Genomic DNA, 17244 nt, shown 5'->3' with positions numbered 1-17244 from the left:
CACATAATATATATATAGATATGTGTGTGTAATGTATATATATATATATATATATATATATATATATATATATATAATATCTAAATATATACTCTATATATATATATAGCTATATTATATACATACATACATATACAACATTATATATATTATATATATATATAATATATATATCTAATATATGAATTCTTATCACATCACCGTGATTTATGAATCATGAATAAAGTTACAATTGTCCTTTAATATCCAATCCGCTCTACCTCGGAATTAATATATTTTAATATATGTTAACCGAAGGGGAATTTTTTAGTTGACAATAATTTCGTCTTCTCATGGATTCGAACCAGCTCACAGAGAAGTCAGGACTTCAGTGAAGTTACCGACTCGGTCAACAAGTTGCTATAGATGTGTGACATAGAATGCTAGAAATAAATCATTAAACATCTTCACGAGGATAATCAGCGGTTAAGTACTTCAATATATCAAGAAAACTCTTATCACTTTAAACTTTCCCCGTAAAGCTCTAATTAATGACTAATGATACTTAATTTGACCGTAATCAGAATGAGGCCTCGCCTTCAACAAGAGTTGTAACGACTCGTCGAAAATGAATAAGGGCGTAATGAGTGTTTGGAAACAATAGGGTGGGTGGTGGTGGGGGGCGGGGGGACAGACATAGGCCTCCAGCATAATGAGCAGAAATTGGCCTTGGCGCAGAAGAGGCTTCGTTGCCTTTTCAGTTTCCCGTTTACTAAAGTCAAACATTTCCAGTATTTCACCCCTTAGGGGGTTGTGCCGTCAGTGGACCTCATGCGGTGCGCTGTAGGCATTACTGAAGGTTCTTTGCAGCGTGCCTTCGGCCCCTAGCTGCAACCCCTTTCGTTCCCTTTATTGTACCTCCTTTCATATTCTCTTTCTTCCATCTTACTTCCCCATTCTCAAAACAGTTCATTCATAGTGCAAATTCTTTGAGGTTTTCCTCCTGTTACGCCTTTCAGTCCTTTTACTGTCAATTTCCGTCTCAGCGCTGAATGACCTCATAGGTCCCAGTGCTTGGCCTTTGACCTAAATTCTACATTCAATTCGATTCAGATTCAATATTTCACTGTAACTGTCTTTTGGCCTGCATCCGTTTTCTATGTGTTTACGAATTGATTGTAGTTTGCCGTTGCAACATTCATCTCAAACTAACGAGCTCTTATTTCTCTCATTCACTTATTCAGTCATTGTCTGAAGACATCTTGAATATCAGGCCGTCTTGAAAAGGTCGTATCCAAAGACTGTAATTGCATACGGGTGACATGACAATTGCAGAACGCCATCCGCATAGAGAACCCGTAGAAAAAAACAAATGGAGTTTCTCCCTTAATGAGGCCTAATTCTTCACAATGAAAGGCAGGAGGTGACGTAGCAGTAGATGAAATAAGTATTTCAGGGTCCGTAAGTTTTTCTATGGTAATTGGTGTTACGTAAGAGTCACGTTTTCATGTCGGTTGTAGAGAGGTGGGAGACCTCTGTCTGTATGGACAGATCATGGTTTACTCATATTTCGTGGGTTTTGATGTCGTTCTTTGATTTACGCATTAATGTCAACTTGACAGATTTTTTTTTCGCTCTAATATTCTTAACGTGGGACATATCACACTATTGCTCAACTTCTCATTCTTAGGAAATCATTTCTTGGCTATGGAAATGACCATTATTAAAAGCAATAATGTACAAATGCGTATAAAAGCAGTATACTTAAGATGCATATATCAGCAATGTACAAATGCGTATAAAGGCAATGTACTTAAGATGCGTATAACAGCAATGTCCAAATGCGTATAAAAGCAATTTACTTAAGATGCTTATAACATCAATGTACGAATGCATATAAAAGCAATGTACTAAGACGCGTATAACAGCAATGTACAAATGCGTATAAGAACAATATCCATAAGATGCGTAAAATAATTCTTGATAATAAGTAATTGTATCAGAAATGTAAGTAACATAAAATAATGAACAGTAAAAAGGTGTAGGTTGCGAACAATAGCAATGCACAAAAGGTGCGTAAAATAATCCTTGATAATAATTATAAATGAAATACGCCATAAGTAACGCAGGATGTTACCCTATTACAAACAAAACAAAAATGTGGCTCAAACGGCACCCAAATATCTCTTCAGTAAGAAAGAAAAAAATAAAACTAGGAAAAAAAAACTCGGGCCTTTCCCCGCTACAAGAGTAGGGTTAGTTGTCAAAACACCAAACAAAAGGACCGTCATTATGGGTGGATGATGGGTCTGTGAAAAAAAAAAAAAGGGGGGGGGGAGAAGAAGCTCTGATCATCCCTGACCTTACCCTCAGCTGGGTAAGTTTTCTTTTTTTACGTCGCCTCCTAACGTGCTGCATTTTTTTTCTCTTCCCGTACATTGTTATTCAAATCATACTGCGTAATGTGAGGAAAGTAGCAGACGTGCAATGCGGTCATTACGGGTTCAGACGAGTTTCCTCTAGACAAGATTTAAAGTTTTGGATTATTTTAATGTCTAATAAATAAAAAATAACATATAAACTTATGGTAATCTTTAATGAAGGCCACAATGATATTTTGAAATATTTTGTTTACAGTGAACTGCGCTGTTAAATCAATTAGGGAGTCAACATTTTTTTAATTATGATACAAAATTCCAGTAACGTTGCCCAGTTATTTCAGCAGGGAACAAGTTAATAATAATAATAATAATAATAATGAAAACTGAGATTAAATACACTACTGAAAACCTTGCTAATGCAATTAATAGCGATGTTTAAGTCATCTGGAGATCTAGACCATAATTTCACCAAACGACATAATACTTGAAGTAGAACTCCATTGAAAATGACATCGAAACAGTCACGAAATAAGTAAAAAACATTTTTTTTAACTCAGAAAGACCGGATGACTATGTAACATCGATTTGTCATGGTCCTTTTAAGAGACGCAGATGTCGGGCTCCTAACCACGACCTTGTTCCATGACGAGCGAGGGAATTGAAACAGCTCATCCAGGCAGAGGGAGAGCGAGAAATCCTGGATGGATGTCGAGAACAACCAATTATGGAAGAGTCAAGAGTGAGCTATCTTGACGGAGTTAAAAGCAGCAAATCCAGAATACTTGTTTTTTCTGGAAGAGTCCAGAAAAACCAATTTTTATGGAGTCAAAAGCAACAAATCCACGAAATCCAGAACACCCATCCTGGAAGAGTCCAGGAAAACCCAATACTGATGAAGTCAAAAGCCAAAACCCACGAGATCCAGAACACCAATCCTGGAAGAGTCCAGAAAAGCCAATTCTGATGGAGTCTAAGCAAAAACCACGAAATCCAGAACACCTACCCTGGAAGAGTCCAGGAAAACCAGTTCTGACGGAGTCAAAAGCAGCAACTCCATGAAGTCCAGAACACCAATCCTGAAAGAGTCCAGAAAAACCAATTCTGACGGAGTCAAGAGCAACAAATACACGAAGTCCAGAACACCAATCTGAAGCCAGAAAAAACCAATCTGACGGAGTCCAAGCCACAAAATCCTGAGTCAGAACACCAATCTGGAAGAGTCCAGACCAATTGACGGAACGTCAAAGAGCAAAAATCCACGAAGTCCAGAACACCAATCTTGCAAGTCCAGAAAAAAAAACCAATTCTGACGGAGTCAAAAGCCACAATCCACGAAGTCCAGAACACCAATCCTGAAAGAGTCCAGAAAAACCAATTCTGACGGAGTCAAGAGCAACAAATCCACGAAGTCCAGAACACCAATCTTGCAAGTCCAGAAAAACCAATTCTGACGGAGTCAAAAGCCACAAATCCACGAAGTCCAGAACACCAATCCTGGAAGAGTCCAGAAAAACCAATTCTGACGGAGCCAAAAGCAACAAATCTATGAAGTCCAGAACACCAATCCTGGAAGAGTCCAGAAAAACCAATTCTGACGGAGTCAAAAGCAAAAATCCACGAAGTCCAGAACACCCATCTTGGAAGAGTCCAGAAAAATCAATACTGGTGGAGTCAAAAGCAAAAACCCACGAAGTCGGAAACACCAATCCTGGAAGAGTCTAAACAACCAATCCTGGAATAGTCGAGAGCAGCCAGCCCTGAAAGAGTCCAGAGTAACCAATTCAGGAAGAATAGAGAACAACCAATCCTGGAAGAGTCAATAGCAACTTGGAGGATTGAGGAGCAACCAATCCCAGATGAGTCAAAAAGCAAGCAAATATGCAAGAGCTAGTTGCAACCAGTCCTAGAACAGAAGCACAAATAAGCAATCCAGGAGTCTTTCCAGTCTCCGTACCCTGGTTCCACTGGTCCCTCTGGAATGCTCGCTGATCTGTGGCGTTAGAGGGCGGGCCTATCATCAGGGTGTTGTGGTCGACGTTAAATATGAATCTCTCTCTCTCTCTCTCTCTCTCTCTCTCTCTCTCTCTCTCTCCTTTATTCTTGTGTCCTGTAATTGCTGAGGTAATGCCAAAGGCGCTACCTAGCACTAGGAAAGTACTGTTGGTTTAATGAGTTGCAAATTACTTTTCTTTATCACCTTATATATTATGAAAAACGAATTCTCACCGGTAAAAGTACTAACGCTTAATGGGCTTGAACTGTCTCTTCGTCATTTAATGTATGTAATTACTTTTGGATTTATAATATGACGTTCTTGAAGGAATTCAACAGAGTGAAGTTGCACCCCGAGCCACGTTGAACAGCGGTGTTATTAACAAGGCCAACACACTTAACCCTCAATTATTGGTCCCATATCTGTCTGTCTTTCTTCCTTTTTTTTTTTTTCTCCGTGCCCTTAGGACCCTGGCTTCATATGGGCATTGGGCTGACCTTCCCATAGGCCCTGTTTTATAAGGAGACGTCATTGGAAAGACATTGAAAATTATATAATGAAAAGAACAGAAAATTGTCATTAGCTAAGTTTGCTTTAGCTTAGTGAGGTATTGAGGAATGCTTGAGGGTTGGATGATCAATGCAAATTTATCATGAAGTTCATTTGTCACTATATATATATATATATATATATATATATATATATATATATATATATATATATATATATATATATATGACCGGTAAAAATGTTCTGTAACAACAGAATTCCATCTAATAAAAGGAGCCCATAAAAACACCAAAATGTAGAGAGAAAAGTACTATATTTCAGAGACTGCTGTCTCTCTCTTCAGGTATATGAATGAGAAAAGTTTACAGAAAAGGTGGTATTTATACCAAGAGATCCGTCCACAAGTAAGCCAATTTAGGTCACCCCCGCTGATAATCTTCCTTTAATCTTCTTAAGCGTTGGTTGAATGAAAACTTGGTCGAGACATCTGAAAACCACGCCCCTTTTGTGATGTTCATTACCTGCTTCTCTTTTATTAAGGCCGATTCCATCATTTGACTCTTGTACCGGCAGTTGCTGCTATAAATTACTCGTGACAAATTCCAGTTTATTCTATGGTTATGTTCATTTATATGGTTGAAAATAGCAGAATTCTGTTGTCCATACCTAACTGACCGTTTGTGTTGTATTAATCTCTGGGGAAGTGATTTACCTGTAAATCCGATGTAAGATTGGTCACAGTCTTGGCAAGGGATCTCATAGACCCCAGAGATGTCTTTTGTTGGACGTTAATCAGGGATTTGGCTAAGGTGTTTGGGTAGGTAAATGCAAAAGGGTTGGATTTCCCAAGGGTGTGGGTTATTCTCTTAATCGTCTCCAGGTGAGGAATTTTTATTTTATTGTTGGGTGTGTCTCTGGTCTTGTCTTTAGGGGGTCGGTAGAAAATTACGTTTGCTTTTTGAATTGCTTTCTCAATTATATGGTTAGGATACTTTAAAGACGAAAGTTGTTTGCGAATTAGTTCAAATTTTTTTTCCAGGAAATCTGGGGAACAAATTCGTAAGGCTCTTAAGAATTGGTTGCTAGCTACACCTATCTTGATAGTAATGTCGTGATAGCTAAAGTAGTGAATATATGAAAGTGAGAACGTTGGTTTTCTGTATATGGTAAATTTGTATTCTGCCATGTCTCTGATTATTAAAACATCAAGAAAAGGAATTTTGTTGTCTGTTTCCCATTCAACTTTAAATTTGATGCTGGGCACTAATGCGTTTAATTTTGAGAGGAATTCATTAAAATTACCCCACCTATTATCCCAAAAATGTTAGAATATCATCCACGTATCTCATCCACAGCATGTTTTTGGGTTTTATTGCATTTATTACTGTAGTTTCAAAGTATTCCATGTACAGATTGGCTAAAACAGGACTTAAAGGACTACCCATAGTACACCCGAATTTTTGCTTGTAGAATGATTCCCCGAATGAAAATATATTATTAGATGCACATAATTCAACTAACTTTATTATTTTGTCAAGCGCCAATGGGAAATGATCTGAATAGGGGGATAATTTTTCCCTTAAAAACTGAAGAACGTCCTGTACTGGTACTTTTATGAATAGGGAGTCTACGTCAAGGCTTAAAAGTTTTATGTTGTGAAGTGGTATATGTGCTTCTCTGAATTTGTGACAAAAATCTTCAGAAGATTTTTGTCTCAAATTCACCCACACCCTTGGGAAATCCAACCCTTTTGCATTTACCTACCCAAACACCTTAGCCAAATCTCTGATTAACGTCCAACAAAAGACATCTCCCAAGGACTCTGGGGTCTATGAGATCCCTTGCCAAGACTGTGACCAATCTTACATCGGATTTACAGGTAAATCACTTCCCCAGAGATTAATACAACACAAACGGTCAGTTAGGTATGGACAACAGAACTCGGCTATTTTCAACCATATAAATGACATAACCATAGAATAAACTGGAATTTGTCACGTGTAATTTATAGCAGCAACTGCCCGGTACAAGAGTCAAATGATGGAATCGGCCTTAATAAAAGAGAAGCAGGTAATGAACATCTCAAAAGGGGCGTGGGTTTCAGATGTCGTCGACCAAGTTTTCATTCAACCAACGCTTAAGAAGATTAAAGGAAGATTATCAGCGGGGGTGACCTAAATTGGCTTACTTGTGGACGGATCTCTTGGTATAAAATTACACCCCTTTTCTGTAAACTTTTCTCATTCATATACCTGAAGAGAGAGACAGCAGTCTCTGAAATATAGTACTTTTCTCTCTACATTTTGGTGTTTTTATGGGCTCCTTTTATTAGATATATATATATATCTATTATATATATAATATATATATATATATATATATATATATATAATGCAATCACCTATGGTTATTTAACCGTCTGTTATTTATTTATTTATTGAATTGAACCATTGATTAACGGATAGATTGGTTTGTTGTGGTTGCAACTTTAGGTATTCAAGACTGAAAAAATGGGTACAGTTTTATACTGATAAGTTATTAATTCTATTCTATAAAAATTCTACGTGAGAGTTAATCCAGAATGTCTGTCGTTTTATTTTTGGATTTTAGTATACCCGACGGTTGGATAGCGGCTGGCTTATTTCTTGTTTTGTTGATTTATGAAAAGGATGACATTATATCTCTTTGTTCGAATGTTCATATTTATTTTGCAGCTATATATATTTCATGATCAGTGTTTCCCTGAGAAATTGGGTGAAACTTCCACAGTCCATCTGTCTAAATAGACTGTATTCTACGTTCAACAGACCCTACGTCATCCTGGCGCCCACGATAGCCCGACCTGACTCCGTGTACCAACTTGTCGTGGGCATCCTGAGGGGCAAGGCGCCCGTGGAGGTGAGGGCGTCCTTAGCTACCGTCAACACGGGCGTAGAGGTAGCCCAGGCTCGCGTGGTCATCGAACCCGGGAATTTGGCACCGCTAAAGATGAAGGTATTAAGATCACCGCATTATTATTATTATTATTATTATTATTATTATTATTATTATTATTATTATTATTATTATTACAGGAGAGACTTATCAGTCTTTTTCACTATATTACGATTGTATTGTCAGGGTCTCGTCTTCATAGAACAATTATCAAAGCTATTGTTGTTGTATTAATATTATTGTTTTTTTTCTGATACTAGTATGACAAAAACTTACCACGCCAGGCTTACGTAATTCACCAGGCGCGGCTCTCTCTCTCTCTCTCTCTCTCTCTCTCTCTCTCTCTCTCTCTCTCTCTCTCTCTCCAGTCCGTAGAAAGCGTGCACCGAAAAAATATATTAATACTGAGGCGTTGCCTGATCACGTAATCTACCAGACTATGCATATTGTAGACTGACCCACCGTATCAAGTTATCAACTGATGCCTTGAGACTATAATTTCATTAAAACTGCATAATTTATTATAATATACACCCTTTTGGAGAATGTTCGCTCAAAATGAAGTGTTGAACTAGAGATATTTTCCCTGTTAGATATATTTTCATTTCCTAAATTTTGGTTTTACAACTGTGCTAAGTTTTGGCAGATTATTTTCCTATATGAAAATAGAGCGACTTTAGTAAATCATGCACTTATTGGTGATTATTACAATGCGTTCCTCAAATACCATGAATCAGGTTTAAGGATTACCCTCTGTCTCATTTGGATAAGTTTTTTTTTTTTATTTTTTTTTAGTAAATCACTAAATCATGTAGGAGCGCCTCCGTGGCGTGGTCGACCTGGTCTTGGCTTGCCACCTCGGCGGCCGCGAGTTCGATTCTCGTGCCCTCGACGTGGTTCGGAAGTCACGTAAAGTCGTTGGTACCTTTGCTGAATAACCACTGGTTCCGTGCAACGTAAAAACACCATACAAACAAACCAACAAACAAACTAAACCATTCACTCTTCCATCTTCCAGATCCCCGTAGACATCAGCAGCCTCAGCAGGGGGAGCAGCTTCAGCAGGGAAAGCCACCGAAACGAATGGACTTCGGCGGAGACCGAAGCCCCAGCGTGGTCCGAATCTTCTTCTACTTCCTCCTACCTGAAGGAAGACACTGGTCCCGGCCTGACCCTTCGCGTCGAAGGGCGCGAGGGATCCAGCACGGTTTTCAAGAACACCTCCTTCGTCAGCGTCTCCCCGAGGTTCATCACCGTCCTCGTTGAGATGTCGAGGCCTATGTACGACGGAGGTCAGACCGGTGGGTGTCATCGCGCCTGGCGTTCCTAAGGGAAGGGGTTGGGGGCCTTTGGAGTTCACGTCTACAGGATAATTGATGGATTTTGACAATTATCTTTTAATCTCAGTGTTCGATGCCATAGATCTTTTGACACGTTGTAGTACAATTTATTTATTTGTTCACTTATTTATTAATTAATTAATCTATGTTATTATTCATTTATTCATATTTCTTATTCATTTTGTCTGTATTTCTTGTGGCTTCTGCCTTCTCACCACTTTCATAGCTCATTTTTTTTCCTCTTCAGTGAATGTGTCATTTCATAGGAATTTTTTTGTCAACTTTGGCCTTTTAGACCTATTATACAAGGATGAGTGTCAGAGTGAACAATAATAATAATAATAACATATAACATGGTCCCCTAGGTAGGGTCGATATATGCATTGTGTACACTTATTTATGCAAGGATGAGTGTCAGAGTGAACAATAATTATTATAATAATAATATATAATATGGTCACCTAGTTAGGGTCGATATATACATATGTGTGTGTGTGTGTGTACATACTTATATATTATGTGTGCGTCTGTGCTTGTGTGTAAAAACCATGACATACTTTTCTTTATATGACAACTCTCACTTCATGGTTGAATAGGGCGCGTTCAGAAGCTGCCGTTAAGTGACAAAATATCTCCATTGCTGGTACTTTTGCGAGTCTAGAATCCTTGTTTCTCAAGATGAGTGGATCAGCGTGTTCGATTCTCGGGCATTCCATTGAGGGGTGAGAGATGTGTAGTATATCTGGTGATAGAAGTTCACTCTCGACGTGGTTCGGAAGTCACGTAAAGCCGTTGGTCCCGTTGCTGAATAACCACTGGTTCCATGCAACGTCAAAACACCATACAAACAAATAAGACATCGTCGAATTATTATTTACTGCCTATGTATAATATACTTATAAAATGAGGGAAGAAGTCTCTCAATATATTTAGTTACTCGTTTTGTAATGTGGAATTTTTTTTCATTTTTCAGTTGAGTTCCGCGTCATTCTCCTGAAGTTGGATCGAACTCCTTATCATGGGCCTGTCGATGTCTACGTTATGGTAAGTCGTAATGCTTTATGTAAATATACAAGTTTAATAAATATATATTATATATATATATATATATATATATATATATATATATATTGCATATATATATATATATATATATGGATATATATATATATATATATATATATATATATATATATGGCTGTGTGTGGGTGTGTCTGTGTGTCTAAGTGTCGTATTGTTTGTGTCTGTGATTTTTATCTCCAGCCCGTAGACAAAAGTCCTAAAAAATGTTAAAGTATGCAGTCTGTGAAAAGGGTCGCTACACTCAGCAAATCGGAATCTGGTGATCAGAGGGAAATACGTGCGTTAAGTTAGCTTGAAAGAACTCCATTTCTTTTGCTTGCATGAGGTCAGACCCCAGTTCTGGTTGCGACATCTACGAACTTTGTGATTGTGGTAAGATATAACACCTGTGTCTCGCCTGAGAAGAAAAGAAATTATGAAATACTAAAATAAAACGATCAACGCTCGGGCCCTAGGGCAGGCCGTGACGTCACGAGATTTCTACCGCTAGGAAATCCAGAGATTCACCAGTTCGTTTTTCCTAGTGATTTCTCAAGACAGGTGTAACATATATTGCATTAGTTTTAGGTTATGGTTTAAGATCATTATTACTGGAATGTAAAAAATAGTTATGCTTTTATGTGAGAGTTTATTGAAAAGCTATAAGATTATAACTGGCTAATAAAAGAAGGCCTCCTGATGAACTCGATTGAAAATAGGTAATATGGCTTCAATATATTATTTCTCGACGAAGAGACGACGTCAGTTAGACGAAGTTTGCTCTATTTTGTGTGATATACCTTGTAAAACATAATTGTGGATTATTTTTCATTTTAAACCGAGAGCTTGTAGTTATTGATGTATAAATCTGCAATGTTATTTCATCCTTGGTCAACATACATAGACAAATAAACTGCCTGGTATGACTTTTTTCATCGTAACATTTAAATGCCCTGTAATGTCGATTGGCTTGGAGAGATATTACAGTAATCATAAAAAAGGTTTTTTTTAAAGAATTCTTCTTATTGAGAATTTAACTCCGATCAAAGCAATTTCCTGTGATTGCATTTTCACGTTTACAACAGTTTCGCCAGTTTTTGTGATCTCGGCTTCTTATGAAGTTGTAGGTTGTTATGTCTGGAGCTCAATCAGCGTCGATAATATATCAAGAATGAGTTTTTTGATAGGCTGTATCACAGACCTTCAGTCAGATTTTGAGACGTATTCGCTTTTGGAATCGAATCACAGCATGATTGGTGCAGAAAAATTCTAATACTATTAATTTGATGATGCAGTAATAGTTATGTCGATTTAGCTCTTAAAAAGTAAAGAAAATATATAAATTCTTTGCATCTGATAAGAGTATTATATAAACACTGCATGCCGTGTTAATTTAATAAGACTAATATATAAACACTGAATGCCGTGTAAAAAAAAAAAAAAAAAAAAAATAGGAAATCGCCTCGTCTTAATATTATCGCCATGAAGTGTTGTAAGAGCGTAATGATGAACATGTTCCCGTATTCACTGCCCTGAAATTACGTTAAAAAAATGAAAAACAAAAACTGAAGAGTTCGCGTGAGATGAGATCTTTCGAATCTGAATCTGCTTCCTATTTTCACATCTGAACGACGTCTTCCAGCAAATTGCGAATTGCCAGCGAGCTTCTGATATGATAACTCGCACCATATTGTATAACCGCATTATGGCAAAGAAAACTGCAAATCAGCTCCAAAACAAATGAGAAACAATTATGGCGACGGCAACTCAACCTACGATTTGGGAGCTCTTGGCGGGAACTTATGGCGGGAAATCGAAAGACAAGTTGGTTGCATCAGGCGCATCAAGGCCGGGAAAGGATAGTACTAATATTGGCCGAGTGAAATTGGCATCCAGAACGGGCAGTTTTCCTATTTCTTCTTGTAATGCATAGCTTACTTTTTTCTTTTTTTTTTCATTACTGACTGGTTCGGTCTACCAGCCGTGCGCCGGTTTCAACTGCCCACGACCAACATCATCCAGTGGAAAGTACGAGTATTATGACGTCATTGTGGTTCCGTGGTCTCTGTCATGTAACTCCAAAAGGAATGGGGTTCGTAGATGACGCAAGATTTATGGATTCCATTTAAACGTCCAGGTATAGGTTCCATGAGAAGGCACTCTTGCGTAGTGATGTAATGATGTCATAAGAATGTGACAGTTATAAATATATTAAAGTAATCGAAACGAAGATGAATTTTTTTTTTTAAGAAAAAAATAACATTTCTGTTCTATTGTCCATCTTGCGATTTTAAAGTATTTGAAGCGTATTTAGCTGCAAAAGCCAAATCCTTTTAAAAATGACCTGATATGGCGATATTGAGAAGTACGTGGCTTGAATTTATGATTTTATAAATAATTAATTTTTGCCACAACATAAGTTACTTTGCCCTTGGGTATATTCCACGACAGTACCCCCAGTTTCTAGGAAACGTTCCATGGCATCATTGAAAACTCGGAAATGTACCACAAGAACAAGGCATCCCTGGAGTCTCTTTGGAAAACCCACCGGAAATGCCAAATTAGGAAAGACGTGGGTTGTTGGCGGGCCCGGGGAGGGGGCGATGGGTATATGGGCAGGCCCTTGTTGGGAAAAGAGGAGGTAGGTTTCCTGCCCTAGGGAAGGATGCTGCACGCTGTCCCTTCAGGAGAGGTTTTATAGGAAATTAGAGTTTTTTTTTGTTGGAAGTATCCGACCTTTTCTCGGTAAATATTCACATTTCTTTTAAAAATGACCTTTTTTTTTAGGAAGATAACCGATCTCTTATGGAAAATAGCCGCTTCTAAATAGAAAAACCAACTTTTTAAAAGGCGTATAACTTTTTTTTTTTTTTTTTAGGAAAATAACCGATGTCTTATGGAAAATAGCCACTTCTAAAAAGAAAAACCACCTTTAAAAAAAGTGAATAACTATCTTTAAGTTAAGACACACTTCTTTAAAAAGTAGAAATTGTACCTATCTTCTGCATTGTAATACAATACACTTTTTTTTCATGACCACCTTTTTTAACTTTTTTTTTTTTTCATGAAAGGTAATTTTTTTTCACGACCACCTTTTAAAGAGAAAGTTTTGTTTTTTCTTCAAAAGGTAATATTTTCCACGACCACCTTTTAAAAAGAAAGTTTTTTTTCTATTCTTTTTTTTTTTGTTTTTTTTTTTTTTGCAAAAGGTGATTTTTTTTCACAACCACCTTTCAAAGAGAAAGATTTTTCCTTGTTTTCTTCAAAGCGTAATTTTTTTTTACAACCACCTTTTAAAGAGAAAATAATTTTTCTTCTTCAAAAGATGATTACTTTTTTCACAACCCCATTTTATAAAGTTTTTTCCTTCAAAAGGTAATTTATTATTTTTTTGCAACCACTTTTTTAAGAGATTTTTTCTCTCGTTCTCCTGCAAAAGGTATTTTTTCTCAACCACCTTTTAGTTTTTTTTTTAGTTTTTTTTTTTTTACTTCAAAAGGTGAATTTTTTCAACTTCGAAAGGGTGATGTTTCCCAACCTCCTTTTAAAGAGATTTTTTTTTTTCACAGGTAATTTTTTAAACTTCAAAAGGTGATTTTTTTCCATCCACCTTTTAAAGAGAAATTTATTATTTTATTTTTTTAACTTCAAAAGGTGATTGTTATTAAAACACCGCCGACGATAATACAGAGCTTCATCTGGGTTTGACGGATATTTGACCATATAAACTGAATCGTGCTACCAAAATATACTTCAGTATGTGGTAGAAATAACGAAGAATATCAGTCGCGTAGTTTGTTTCTAAAGAGAAGAGTTATCGAATTTTGCTTCATTATTTGGACGTCCGTATATATATATATTATATATAATAATATATATATATAGATATATATATATATTTATATATATATATATATATGATATATATATATATATTATTATATATATATATACATTTATATCTATATATCTATATATATATTATATATATATATATATATATATGTTAAAGTACTATATAATTACCTGGCTGGGTTCTATTTCACAACTTTAGGCGAGCTTTTCTCTCTCTCTCTCTCTCTCTCTCTCTCTCTCTCTCTCTCTCTCTCTCTCTCTCTTTTGCCAGGGGTGGGGGTGTCCTGACATGGGCGAACAATCCATTCATGATTAATTTTTTAAAATTTTATTTTGTAGTGCTAAAAATGATACTTTAAAAAAGAATAAAGTTTCAGTCAGTTTGATCCCGTAGGGGTACTATAGTGCCGTCAGTGCACCTCACGCAGTGCACTGTAAACATTACTTGATGTTCTTCGCAGCGTCCCTTCGGCCTCTTGCTGTAACCTCTTTCATTCTTTTTACTGTACCTCCGTTCATATTCTCTTCCTTCGATCTTACTTCCCACCCTCTCCTAACAGGTGTTTCACCGTGCAACTGCCGCGAGGTCTTGTTCCTGTTACACCTTTCAAACCTTTTTATTCTCAATCTTACTTTCAGCTCTGAATGACCTCATAGGTCCCAACGCTTGACATCTGGCCTAAAATTAGTTAGTATCCGTGCTCCTCGCCTTTTTGGTAGTGCTTTCTAGTGGTTTACGTGCTCGCTTACCGATTCGTGAGTCGCGATTCGATTCCCGCACTGTCAACGAGGAATCAGAGGCATTTATTTCTGGTGATTAGAGATTCATTCCTCGCTATAATGTGGTTCGGATCCCACAGTAAACTGTAGGTCCCGTTGCTTGGTAACTGATTGGTTCGTAGCCACGTAAAAATATCTAATCCTTCGGGCCACAGCCCTAGGGGAGCTGTTCATCAGCTCAGTGGTCTAGTTAAACTAAGATATATTCAAGTTAAATATAACCAGACTGCTGAGCTGCTTAACAGCTTTAAATATCAAGCAAAACCCCAAACTATTATACTCATATGCGAAGAAGATGAATAAAAGAAGAATAGAAATAGGCCCTCTGAGAATTGAAGGGAGATTAACGAATGAAAAAAAGGAAATTTGCAACATACTGGCAGAACGATATAAGAGAGAATTCACCCCTAGAATAGATAATGAAGATAATGATATAGAAGTAAGGGAAGAAAATAGTGAATATTTAGCTGACATAGAAATTAATGAAGCTGATATTGTGCAGGCAATTAATGAATTAAAAATAGAGCTGCTGCAGGGCCGGATGGTAGTCCATGCCTATTTTGTTAAAGAAAGTAGTTCATTCTATCGCAAAGCCACTTGCAATATTATTAAGACAAAGTGTAGATACAGGCAAGATTTATGATGAGCACAAATTAGCATATATCACCCCTACTTTCAAAAGTGGATCAAGACTAGAGGCAAGTAATTATAGGCCTGTGAGTCTAACATCACATATTATGAAAGTGTATGAAAGGGTAATGAAGAAAAATATTATGAAACATTTAATAAAAAAATAATTTGTTTTTTAATATAGGACAACACGGGTTTTCGTACCCGGAAAAAGTACACAAACCCAACTGTTAGTCCACCGTGAGAACATATTCAAAAATATGAAAAGCGGAAATGAAACAGATGTGGTTTATCTAGACTTTGCAAAAGCTTTTGACAAAGTAGACCATAATATATTAGCAAAGAAAATTAGAAAACACAATATCGTAGATAAAGTAGGAAGATGGTTAAAAGAATTTTTACACAACAGAAAAACAGATAGTTATTGCAAACGATGAGAAATCGGATGAAAACCAAGGTAATATCCGGTGTGCCACAAGGTACGGTGCTAGCTGCAATATTGTTTGTTATTATGATTGAAGACATAGACAGTAATGTTAAGGATTCGGTAGTGAGTAGTTTCGCGATGACACAAGAATAAGTAGAGAAATTACTTGTGATGAAGATAGGAACGCTCTACAAAGAGACCTTAACAAAGTATATGATTGGGCAGAGGTAAATAGGATGGTATTTAACTCTGATAAATTTGAATCAATAAATTATGGAGACAGAGAAGGAAAGCTATATGCATATAGGGGACCTAATAATGAGACAATCACAAATAAGGAAGCAGTTAAAGACCTTGGTGTGATGATGAATAGGAACATGTTATGCAATGATCAAATAGCAATTCTGTTGGCAAAATGTAAAGCAAAAATGGGAATGTTGTTACGGCACTTCAAAACAAGAAAAGCTGAACACATGATTATGATTTATAAAACATATGTTCGTAGTCCACTTGAATATTGCAATATGATATGGTACCCACACTATCAAAAGGATATTGCACAAATAGAGAGTGTACAAAGGTCCTTTACAGCTAGAATAGAAGAAGTTAAGGACCTAGACTACTGGGAAAGACTACAAATCCTTTAAAATTATATAGTCTAGAAAGGAGAAGAGAACGCTACATGATAATTCAGGCATGGAAACAGATAGAAGAAATAACAGAAAATATCATGGAACTAAAAATATCAGAAAGAGCAAGCAGAGGTAGATTAATAGTGCCCAAAACTATACCAGGAAAAATAAGGAAAGCACACAGGACATTAATCCATTACGCACCAGCATCGATAATGCAGCGTCTATTCAATGCGTTGCCAGCTCATCTGAGGAATATATCAGGAGTGAGCTTAGATGTGTTTAAGAATAAGCTCGACAAATATCTAAACTGCATCCCAGACCATCCAAGATTGGAAGATGCAAAATATACCGGAAGATGTACTAGCAACTCTCTGGTAGACATTAAGTGCCTCACATGAGGGACCTGGGGCAACCCGAACGAACTGTAAGGTCTGTAAGGTAAGGTAAGGTAAGGTCAGGGCCAGATTTTTTCAACTTGGCTAAGAACCAATTGGTTACTTAGCAACGGAACCTACACCTTATTGTGGGATCCGAACCACGCCGAGAAATGAATTTCTATCACCAAATATAAATTCCTCTGTCTCCGCGTTCGCAGAGCGGAGAATCGAACCCGGACCCTGAGACTCGTCCAACGAGGAGCTAAAGATATGCCTAACTTTGTAGAGTTTTATATGCATGATCATGTTTGAGCTGCTGCTTCATTTATCAGTGCGTGCTT

General features: G+C 37.0%; 1 protein-coding gene across 2 annotated transcripts in view; it reads left to right on the top strand.

The window, feature by feature from the left end:
* The window catches only part of LOC135226423 (thioester-containing protein 1 allele S1-like), a 91616-nt gene that overhangs the window by 40117 nt on the left and 34255 nt on the right, over positions 1–17244 (top strand). For both annotated transcript variants that reach the window (XM_064265961.1, XM_064265962.1), the window contains exons 3-5: positions 7671–7857; positions 8816–9098; positions 10111–10181. In XM_064265961.1, the coding sequence (XP_064122031.1) occupies positions 7671–7857; positions 8816–9098; positions 10111–10181 (541 nt within the window). The remainder of the gene's footprint in view (positions 1–7670; positions 7858–8815; positions 9099–10110; positions 10182–17244) is intronic.

This window comes from Macrobrachium nipponense, chromosome 14 (assembly GCF_015104395.2).
Source record: "Macrobrachium nipponense isolate FS-2020 chromosome 14, ASM1510439v2, whole genome shotgun sequence".
In the NCBI taxonomy this organism is placed as follows: Eukaryota; Metazoa; Arthropoda; class Malacostraca; order Decapoda; family Palaemonidae; genus Macrobrachium; species Macrobrachium nipponense.
This window is presented reverse-complemented; position numbering and strand designations above follow the sequence as displayed.